At 39.3% G+C, this 11,488-nt stretch overlaps 1 protein-coding gene across 1 annotated transcript; it reads left to right on the top strand.

The window, feature by feature from the left end:
- Positions 1-979: 979 nt before the first annotated feature.
- LOC131145737 (uncharacterized) lies at positions 980-10,943 on the top strand. Its single transcript, XM_058094928.1, has 3 exons — positions 980-1,116; positions 10,571-10,697; positions 10,776-10,943. Exons 1-3 carry the CDS (start codon positions 980-982, stop codon positions 10,941-10,943), a joined length of 432 nt encoding a protein of 143 aa, XP_057950911.1.
- Positions 10,944-11,488: the final 545 nt, after the last annotated feature.

Below are 11,488 nucleotides of genomic sequence, written 5' to 3'. Positions count from 1 at the left end.
GAAATCCAGTATGTTCTACCATGTTATGATTATATTTGTTTTTCCTAAATATGATACATACAATTTCACCAAGTATGTTTATGTACTGTTATACGTATAACACAAAAATACTCATGTTGCTACACACTGGTATTAGTTTATGTCCCTTACTAAGAAGTGTCTCACCCCAAATTATATAAACATTTCAGGAGCCCCAGATAGGAGAGCGGATAAAGCTCCGCAGTGATAGTATTCAGTTGTGCTACCCTTTTTTGAAGAGTAAGTCTTTTGCTAGGGTCGGGCGGATTTTTGGGTGGCGACCCTAGGACTCATTTTGGATATTTTTGGATGTATATATATATTCTTATGACAGTTGTAGTAAACTCTGGTATTGTGTTGGTTGGACATTTAGTTATGTATATGATTTTACGTTTCCTGTTGCTTAGGAATCTATTATGTGTTCGTGGTATACCTTGGTACCCTTGGGTCCAAGTGAATTATATTTTTCAAAATTACTATATTGGATATAAAAAAAAATGGTTAAATAATCAGGTCATTACAGCTTGGTATCAAAGCCTAGGTTGTTAGGTTCTGTAGACTTTTGAGTGCAGCGGAAAGGATACCATAGTATAGGAAAAGGATTTGAGAGTTTGTGCTACAATCTAGAAGCAGTACTTCCGTGGTGGTTTTTGTGTTTTTCATGGGGTGACGATTTCAGGAAAACTATAGTAAACTATTTTCAGGTTGTATTCCTAGAATGTAGGACTGGATTTAGAAATGGGATGGGATGCTAAGATAAGGGATTATGTCATGCAAATGAATTATAAGGATAGGATCCCTAAGTTACGTTCATTGTTTTTCAAGATGGACCTTGGAGGAGGTAGTGCCCATGCAAGCAGAAGTGACGGTGTAGGGACCTCGAGTTGAGATCATTAGGAGCTTTAGAGAGCAGGGAGGCCCATCTGCAGGCCATGGGTGTATGATAGATAAGTTTACCAAGATGACTCCTTCGGCATTTTCAGGAGAAGTTGATCCTGCAGCTGCCGAGAATTGGATGCAGGAGATCGAGAAAGTCTTGGTCGTATTACAATGTACAGAGGAACAAAAGGTCCTCTTTGCCATAGAGGAGGCTGAGAGGTAGTGGACTGCTGTGAGACTTCTAGAGCAGTAGAGGACGATGCTGATAGCTATGACATGGGATCGATTTAAAGAATTATTCTTTGACAGATATTTCCCAGCCACTGTCAGGGAAGCTAAAGTGGAAGAGTTCCTGAATCTAAAGTAGGGATAGTTGTTGGTCCAGCAATATACGGCGTGGTTTATAGAGCGATCTCGCTTCGCTCCGTATATCGTTCCTAATGAGGTAAAGAAGGTAAGACAGTTTGAAAGAGGTTTGAGGTAAGGCATATATAAGCAGGTGGTAGTGCTAAAGATACAGAACTTTGCCGAGTTAGTCGACAGAGCAGCCTTGGCTGAGGTTAGTAAGTGAATGGACACAGAGGAGCAGGAACAGAAGAAGATATCTGCATATTCAGGCTACTAGCAGGGACCTAGGCAGGGTCAGTGGAGGAGAGGAAACTATAGCAGAGGACAGAAGCAGGATACTGGATGTCGTGAGGTTTAAAAGGTGCAGAATTCTCCTGTTTGTCAAACTTGTGGAAGAAGACACTGGGGAGAGTGTCGAGTGGGGAGAACTGTCTACTATCGCTACGGTAGACAGGGACATCTGGTGCAAGGCTGCCCTACACCACCAGATGCTGCTCCTGCTCCCAGACCGTACCGGGGAGGCTATCAAGCGCCACGTGGAGGCCAGCAGAGGAATATGGCTCCAGCTAAAGTTTTTACTTTGACACCGGGTGATACTGAGATAGTCGGCGACGTGGTGACAGGTATGGTTAGCATGCTTTCCTTTAAAGTTATTATATTATTCGATTCAGGGGCCACACGCTTGTTTGTGTCTATAGGATGTATTAAATTGTGTGGGATAGAAACACAATTGTTAAACACTGAACTGTTAGTAACTACACCAATATGGTTAGTAGTGAGGTGTAGTAGAGTTCTCCGGGGTTGTCTAGTTGATATTTAGGGAAAAATTTTGCCTACTGATTTGATAGTATTAGACATGCACGGGTTTGATGTCATATTCGGCATGGATTGGCTAGTAGCTAACTTTGCCAGTACAGACTATCGTTTGAAATAAGTAATATTCAGACCTTCGGGAAGACCAAAATTCAGGTTTATAGGGTCGCGAGTGCAATCCCCGCTTTAGTTAGTTTCAGCTATTCAGGTAAGGAGACTGCTCCCGAGTGGTTGTCAGGGATTCGTGGCCTTTGTGAAGGAAATGTTAGGGAATGAATTGAAACTCACTAGTACGCCAGTAGTAAAGGATTTTACAAATGTTTTTCCAAATGAGTTACCAGGCTTGCCACCTAATCGGGAGGTAGATTTTCCTATTGATCTGCTTCTAGGTACAGCGCCGATCTCTAAAGCACCCTACCAAATGGCGCCAACAGAGTTGGCAGAATTAAAGAATCAGTTGTAAGATTTCCTTGATAAGGGTATTGTATGACCTAGTGCATCTCCGTGGGGAGCTCCAGTATTATTTGTGAAGAAGATAAACGGGTCCATGAGAATGTGTATAGATTATAGAGAAGTTAATAAGGTGGCAACCAAGAACAAGTATCCTCTACCCCATATAGATGATTATTTTATCAGCTCCAGGATACACAGGTGTATTCTAAGATTGATCTTAGATCAGACTATTATCAAGTAAAGGTAAGGGAAGAAGACGTCTTAAAGACAGCTTTCAAGACCAAATATGGATATTATGAATTCCTTGTTGTGCCGTTTGGTCTGACAAATGCTCCTACTGAATTTATGGACTTGATGAATGAAGTCTTTCGCCAATATTTAGACCAGTTTTTTGTTGTTTTTATTGATGATGTACTGGTCTATTCGAGAAGTTATGAGGAGCATGAGACGCATTTGAGGCAAGTTTTACAAACGCTCAGGGAAAAGAAGTTATACGCCAAGTTCAGCAAATGTGAATTCTGGCTCGAGAAGGTTGTGTTTTTGGGGCATGTCATCTTAGGGGATGGAATTTATGTGGACCCTAGTAAAATTGATGCAGTGGTGAATTGGGCTAAACCAAGGAGCGTCCAAGAGAGATCAAAAGTTTCTTGGGGTTAACTGGGTATTACCGTCATTTTGTTGAGGGATTCTCAGCATTATCAGGGCCTTTGACATGACTAACTAGGAAAAATATCATATTTGAATGGGACAACAGCTGTGAGCGGAATTTTCAGGAATTGAAGTAAAGGTTTGTCATAGCACCAGTTCTGGTCATTTCGTTAGGGGGTGAGGGTTATATTATTTACAGTGATGCATCCTTGAAGGGACTAGGCTATGTTTTGATGCAGCATGGTAAGGTGGTAGCGTATGCTTCTAGGCAATTGAAAGAGTATGAAAAGAACTACCCTACCCATGATCTTAAATTGGTTGCAGTAGTACATGCATTGAAGGTTTGGAGGCATTACCTGTATAGCGAGCGATGTGAAATCTTCTTCGACCATAAGAGTTTAAAGTACTTTTTCACTCAGAAGGAACTGAACATGAGGCAGAGAAGGTTGGAGCTAATTAAATATTTTGATTATACTATCGGTTACAACCTAGGAAAAGCAAACGTGGTAGTTGATGCGTTGAGCAGGAAGTCTATGGGACCAGTGTTGGCAGCTATGGAGATTCAGTATCCGATCATGATGGATCTGGAGAGACTCGGCATAGAGTTGGTCGAAAGTGTTCCTTGGGTATGTGTTGCTAGTTTAGTGGTGCAACCTACTCTATAGGAAAGAATTAAAGCTGCACAAAAAAATGATCCGAAATTAGCAGAGGTAATGGTCAGAGTACAGAGAGGTCAAGTAGAGAAGTTTAGTATCACAAATGATGGGGTTTTGCAGTTCCGTTCTAGACTATGTGTTCCTACTGATACTGATACTGATATCAGGAAGACCATTTTAAAAGGAGGCTCACAAATCTTTGTACACAGTTCATCTTGGCAGTACGAAAATGTATAGGGATCTATGAGAGTCTTATTGGAGGAATGGTATGAAGAAAGAGATTGCTGAGTATGTAGCATAGTGTTTGACATGCCAGCAGGTAAAAGCTAAGCACCAGAGGCCGACAGGACAGTTGCAGCCACTTTTCATCCCAAAGTGGAAATGGGATCACATATTCATGGATTTTGTTTCAGGGCTGCCGACGGCATTGCATGGCCAGAATGCCATTTGGGTGATTGTAGACCGTTTGACTAAGACCGCCAATTTCCTTCCTATCAAGATCAACTACTCCCTTAACCATTTGGTAGAAATTTATATTTAGGAGATAGTCCATTCTCACAGAGTGCCAGTGTCTATAGTGTCAGATCGAGACCCGCATTTTACGTCATGATTTTGGAAGAGCTTGTAGGAAGCTTTAAGGTCTCAGTTATATTTTAGCACGACATTCCATCCTCAGTCAGACGGTCAGACTAAGAGGACACGATACATATATTAAAAGATATGTTTCAAGAAGGCATGCTGGACTTTGGGGGTAGTTGGACCCAATTTATGCCACTGGTGGAGTTCACATATAATAACAGCTATTAGGCCAGCATTGGCATAGCACCATTTGAGGCACTTTACAGTAGGAGATGTCATTCTCCTTTATATTGGGAAGAGATAGGTGAGCGGCGAGTTGTGGGGTCAGAGTTAGTACAACAAGCGTATGATAAGGTTCGACTCATCAGACATAGAATCAGTGCAGCTTAAAGCCAATAGAAGAGTTACGCTGATAATCACCGCAGAAAATTGGAGTTTGACATCAGCACTCATGTGTTTTTGAAAATAGCTTCGTTAAAAAGAGGTTATGAGATTTGGGAAGAAAGGTAAGCTTAGCCCTAGGTTCATTGGCTCGTTCGAGATTTTAGAGAAAGTAGGATCAGTTGCCTACAGGCTAGCTTTACCACCTATATTGTCAAGGATACACGACGTATTCCATGTTTCCAAGTTGAGGAAATACGTCCCAAACTCTTCTCATGTGATCAGTTATAGTGAAATAGAGCTCAGTGATTCACTAGTTTATAAGGAGATACCAGTACAGATTTTGAACAGGAAAGAACAGGAATTACGTAATAAAAAGATTCCTCTAGTGAAAGTTCTGTGGAGAAATCATGCAATAGAAAAAGCTTCTTGGGAACTTGAGGAACAGATAAAACAAAAACACCCGCAATTGTTCTATAAAGCATAGATATAATCAGGGAAAGTGTAAGTGATTGTGTAATATTTCTTTTGCAGGTACATGTAGTAGTTTAGTTAGTAAGTAGTCTTTTGGTTTTGGGAGAATTTTTATTTTATGTATGTAATCTCCCAAAACTCTGAATATAACCATGGCATTCCTCCGCCATAAGTGAGGGTAAGTAATAAAATAAGTAGACCGTTTCTCTAAAGAGATGATGAATCGTATGGAGAGCAAATTTCGAGGACGAAATTTTATAAGGAGGGGAGAATGTAGTGACCCAAAGAATTATGGTATTTAAATAATAAAAGAAGAAGGAAAAGGAAAATGTATTTGGAATTTTTTTTATACAGGGGTCTTGTCAACGAACACACTTGAGGGGATCGTCGATAGAGACACGTGTCTCGTCAACGAGAAGATACCGAGAGACTATATTCAGTTCTGAATTTCATCGATGAGGAATAGTTGTTTGTCAACGAACTTCCTTCATGCCCTCGTCGATGAAGTGACGTGTCTTGTAGACAAAGGCTAGTGTATAAATAGCCTAAACTCGATTTTTCTATAGAAAATTTGACGAAAAATCACTCCCGCTCTCTCCTGTTCATCCCTTCCCCCTTCTCTCTAAGATTTTGGGTCGGATTCTTACTGGTTCGACGATATGAGGCCAGCACAACACTCTTGGGAAAGTTCTCTTCAAGTCTGCTGGAGTGGATCATTGGTGGGGCTATCTTGAACTTCATCCCAAATTCAGGGTAAGGTTTTTTATTTGGTATTTGACTTTCTTGTAGTTGTAAGGAATGTAGTACTCGAAGAAATACTAAAGTTTTGTTTAGGGGGATATTGTTATCAGCGTGTTGAACGGGGAACCCTGCGGGTGTAAGACTAAACTTTATAGGGGCTTTTCCAGAAATCATGTGAGGGGATAAACTAAGTCAGTCTTTTTATGAAAGTATATTTATTATTTTACAGCATTTAATTTCAGGAAAATAAGTATATTGTAGTATTATGTTTGGGAAACTGTGAAAAAGGATATGATTTAAATACGAATAATACTTATTTTGTGTGGCATGAGTAAAATTTACCATGGAATATTATGTTTACAAAATAAGCATATTTTACTGCTTCCAGGGAAATGTCGAAATGGTACAGGGTTTTTATATAATATATCAGCGTACAGGCCGAGGATTTTATATAATATGTCGGCGTACGGGCCGTGATTTATGAAATTACAAAATGCCGGTATAAGGGCCGAAGATTTTTATGATATGTTATGCAAAAGTATATGAAAATATCAACATAACAGATATGTTTATGTATAGCCATGTATCATTATTTGGAAGTATGTTATATGTTATCAGAACCTAGTTTGCTTGGTTTAGGCATTCACGAGCACGGTACCGTAGTTATATGATCACGATCATGATATGTTAGTGCTATCATTTGCCGTACGGGGCAGTGGGAGAATGACAGTCAATATGGTTTATTGTAGTGTTGGAAATTGGTGTATGGACCAGGAGAGGTAGACCCATCGTACTTACAGACTTTTGCTTTTGACTCGACAATGGTCGGCTAGCCATTGTCGGGTCCCGCCTTCGAGCTGCATAATCTAGTCATGTGGGGGCAAGACATGACACCAGTCAGCTAACCATCCTGGATGTTTTCTACGCATTATTATATGAGATGAATTATGTTTATGGAAATCCAGTATGCTCTACCATGTTATGATTATATATGTTTTTCCCAAATATGATACAGACAATTTCACCAAGTATGTTTATGTACTGTTATACGTATAACACGAAAATACTCATGTTGTCACACACTGGTATTCGTTTATTTCCCTTACTGAAAGGTGTCTCACTTCAAATTATATAAACATTTCAAAAGCCCTAGATAAGAGAGCGGGTCAAGCTTCGCAGTGATAGTATTCAGTTGTGCTACCTTGTTTTGAAAGTTAAGTCTTTTGCTAGGGTCAGACAGATTTTTGGGTGGCGACCCTAGGACTCATTTTAGATATTTTTGGATGTATATATATATATTCTTTTGACGGTTGTAGTGAACTCTGGTATTGTGTTGGTTGGACATTTAGTTATGTATATGATTTTACGTTTCCTACTACTTAGGAATCTATGATGTGTTCCTGGTATACCTTGGTACCCTTGGGTGCAGGTGGATTATATTTTTCAGAATTACTATATTGGATATAAAAAAAAATGGTTAAATAAACAAGTCGTTACACCGGAGGCATACGTTGATGACATGCTTGTGAAAATCCTGAAAGCGGAGGAGCATTGCAAAGATTTAAAGGGGGCATTAGAGCTACTACGCAGGTACCAAATGAAGTTAAATCCTGCTAAATGCGTGTTTTGTGCCTCTGTAAGAAAGCTTCTAGGGTTCATGGTGACACATAGGGGAATAGAAACTAACCTTTACAAGATACAAGTTGTAATGACCTCAAAATTCATACCATTTATATATACTCATAATTCTTTTACTCTAATACCCCTGATAAAACCTACTGGAATAAACACATGCAGCAGGAAAACATAAAATTGTACAACCATTATTACAATACCAGAATTCTATATTTTTCCCAAAATTTATGTATATAGATACACAACCTTCAACAACAACTACCAAGACTCCTAAAATCTACCCAAAAATGCATCTCCCTAAAAACACTTACCCTATAGATAGGGCAGTGTAAATGACCACCCTATCTACGAGCCTGATTTGCTCGTCTAGCTGGATTACCTAAAAAATATTAAGTTACTGGAATGAGATAACTCTCAATAAGAAGAAATATGCTATTACCAGTGTGTGGCATTTGAGTTTACATGAATAATATACTGATAAATAACTAAAACTGAGATAACATGTAAAATAATATACTGTATAACTCACACCTATGTGGCTTAAAATACAATTGTAATATCTGAGCTTTCTATTTATTCATAATTCTAGTATTATAATATATCTGCTATTTTTTCTGTAAATTTATATACATATAAGGAACTGTGAAACTTCCCCGAAAAATTGTATGTCATGATTTAACCCCCCATGACAGGGTTGTGCAACCCGTAGGCGGGACTTAACACTAGTTGGCCTACCAAGATAACTCAACTGAAACTCTATCAATCATCGGACCGGCCACTCTGCAATCCCTCCAAAGGCTCAATAACTGACCTCTCCCTCGTAAAATCGGCCACCTCAACCCAGACTTCTGGGGAGCCTGCAATCCCTCCAAGGAATGATTGACGGAAATGCACACACTATCTGAGATATGTAGTTGCACTCTGATCTGAAATAGCTACGGTATCGTGCTCTGCTGACTGAACTGATTCATTAGGCATTCGATATTGTATAATACTACTACATATATGTATCTTGTTGTTTTACCATGATTATAATACAACTGAAACAACCATAACATTGTAATATCTTATTTGAGTATGTTGTATAATCTGAATAATCTATAATATCTGAATGTACTGTAAAATCTGAATGTTATAATTCTGAAGCCTGTATATAATGGTATTCTATAAATATTATAAAATATATGTCTGTGTATATACTGTAAATCATAATTCTATAAATCTGGTAAAACACATTTCTATACATAAATACTGTAGATTATGATATTCTGAAAAACTGTATAAATACTATACTGAACAAATACTGACTCAAGCCACACAATTAATATATAGAACTCATATACTGAAATTTGTATAACTGTATAATTTATACTCTCTATCTCATAATCGTATACTATAGTTTACTGATGAAATTTCTGAATTTACTAGCATAGCATATTTCCCTTACCTGGCAAACTCAGCTCGTCTACTAATTTCTAACTCATGCCCACGGTGTTCATAATTCTAAAATGTTGAAATTGTATATATATATATATATATATATTTCCCTATCAACCAACTTACATCCAGAATAGTCATCATATTCACATTTTCTAAACTATAAATTATTTATCTTTTTACCTGGGTTCCTGAGATTACATCTGCTGGGATCCTTAACCCATGCATGTAGTGTTTGGAAGCCCAAACCTTGAAATCATAATACCGTACTTTAATCATCCCAATAACCAATATATCAATATTTAATACAAAATCTGGGCTCAGAATAGCTTACTAACCAAATATACCTTAAATAACCCACTTACCCTGATTTTGGGATGGTGCCCAAACTTCTCAAATCAAAATTCTGCTCTAACTAAGTTGTAAAGAATCTCCTTAGGATTGACATGGTAGCTTCTGATCGTCGAACTGGGGAGATACAGAGCCGAAAATCTAGAGAGAAGGCAGAGGCACCAAAATTTAGAGAGAGAGAGAGAGAGAGAGAGAGAGAGAGAGAGAGAAGGGCAACTAAATTTCATCAAATTCTAATTTTTGCACTTTTATATAATTTGTTGCCACGTTGCTTTGTCGACAAGACACGTGGCCTCGTCAACGAACCGAAGAAGGGAGTTTGTCAATGAAGGTAAAGGGCTTGTCGACAACCCCCTTTGGTATCTCTTCGTCGATGAGACACTAAGATTCATCCATGAATCCTACAGGGAGTTCGTCGACAAAACTAGGGCATTTGTCGACGAACCCTGCTTTGACCCTTTAAAATTTTCCTTTTTCTCTATTATTTAATTATTATAATTTTTGGGTCTCTACACAGTCACTGTTGGAAATGAAAACCTCCTGAACGAAGAAGGAAATCCAAGTCCTGACTGGAAGGATTGCTTCGCTTAGTAGGTTTGTCTCTTGTTCAAGAGATAAGAGCATATCGTTCTTCAAGGCGTTGTAGAAAATAGGAGGATTCGAGTGGGGGAAGGAACAAGGTAAGACCTTAAAACAATTTAAATAGTACCTTGGTTCTCCACCACTATTGACGAAGGCGAAGATAGGAGAGGTCCTTTACTTGTACATGGCCTCTACTCCGCATGCGGTCAGCTCGGTTCTGGTTAAAGAAAAGGGAAAGCAAGTATAAGCCCATCTATTACACGAGCAAAGTGCTAAGTGTGGCTGAGATCAACTACACATCAACGGAAAAGGCAACCTTTGCCATCATCTATGCAGCCCAAAAGTTAAGACCTTACTTTCAGGCCAACAGGGTAATTGTGCTGACCAACTTACTGCTAAAGCATATCCTCCAGCGGCCGAAGACTTCAAGGATAATGGTGAGGTAGTTAATTGAGTTAGGGGAATTCAACATAGTAAGGCTTGCAATCAAAGCTCAGGTGCTAACCGATTTCATGGTAGAACAGTCCTGCAAATGAATAGAGGAGCCAAATTCTTGGGGTACTACATGTGGATAGGTCGTTAAATGGAGTTGGAGGAGGAGTGGGGTTAATCCTTATAGCGCCAGACAGCTCAGGAATTTTGTACGCGCTTTTGTTGGAGTTTGCAACAACTAACAATGATGCTGAATATGAAGCCTTGCTGGCAAATCTATGCCTAACAGAATCACTTGGGATAGCTCGACTTCAATTATCAAGTGATTCTTAGCTCATGGTTGAACAGGTGAAGGGAGAATTTGTGGCTAGGTATCAGAAGATGAAGAAATACTTGGCAAAGGCACAAGAGTACATCAAAACATTCACTCAGTTTGATACAGAGTACACACCTCGAGCAGAGAACGCAAAGGTTGATACGCTAGCAAGATTGACCTCAGCCTCAAAGCCAGATTGAGAGAACGCCATTTACTTGGAGAGAATTGGGAAACCTTCTCACGAGGAGGTCGACGTCAATGTGGCGATAGTAGAAGTTAATGAAGAAGACTAAAGGACCTAATTAATACATTACCTATGGGATGGATCCTTACCAAACGACAAGAAGTAGTCCATGAAGGTGAGAAGGAAGGCATCCAGGTACACACTCATAAACCAAGAGTTGTACAGACGATCCCTAACGTTGCCATACCTGCGGTGCTTAGGCATCAAAGAAGAAGAATATGTGCTAAAGGAGATTCACGAAGGGATATGTGGAAATCACCTCGCCAGTAGAGCCTTAGCTCACAAGGTTCTTCGGCAAGGGTTTTATTGGTCCACCATGAGAAAAAAGCGATTGAGATGATTAAACAATGCGACAAATGCTAGAGGTGCGCTAGCATACCACACCTGTCGGCTAGTATTCTCTCCCTTTTGTCAAGTCCCTGTCCCTTCGCCTAATGGGGACTGGATATCCTCAGACCATTACCTCAAGCAACAAGGCAATAAAAGTTCCTATTGGTAGTT

Source organism: Malania oleifera, chromosome 13 (assembly GCF_029873635.1).
Source record: "Malania oleifera isolate guangnan ecotype guangnan chromosome 13, ASM2987363v1, whole genome shotgun sequence".
NCBI lineage: Eukaryota > Viridiplantae > Streptophyta > Magnoliopsida > Santalales > Ximeniaceae > Malania > Malania oleifera.
Note: the sequence above shows the minus strand (reverse complement) of the source record. Positions and strands in the feature narration are given on the sequence as shown.

Coding starts and splice junctions, on each gene's coding strand:
- LOC131145737 (XM_058094928.1), top strand. CDS start 980: ATGACTCCTTCGGCATTTTCAGGAGAAGTTGATCCTGCAGCTGCCGAG. Junction 1,117..10,570: donor GCCATAGAGGAGGCTGAGAG/GTAGTGGACTGC, acceptor ACATGTGGATAG/GTCGTTAAATGGAGTTGGAG. Junction 10,698..10,775: donor CTGAATATGAAGCCTTGCTG/GCAAATCTATGC, acceptor ATGGTTGAACAG/GTGAAGGGAGAATTTGTGGC.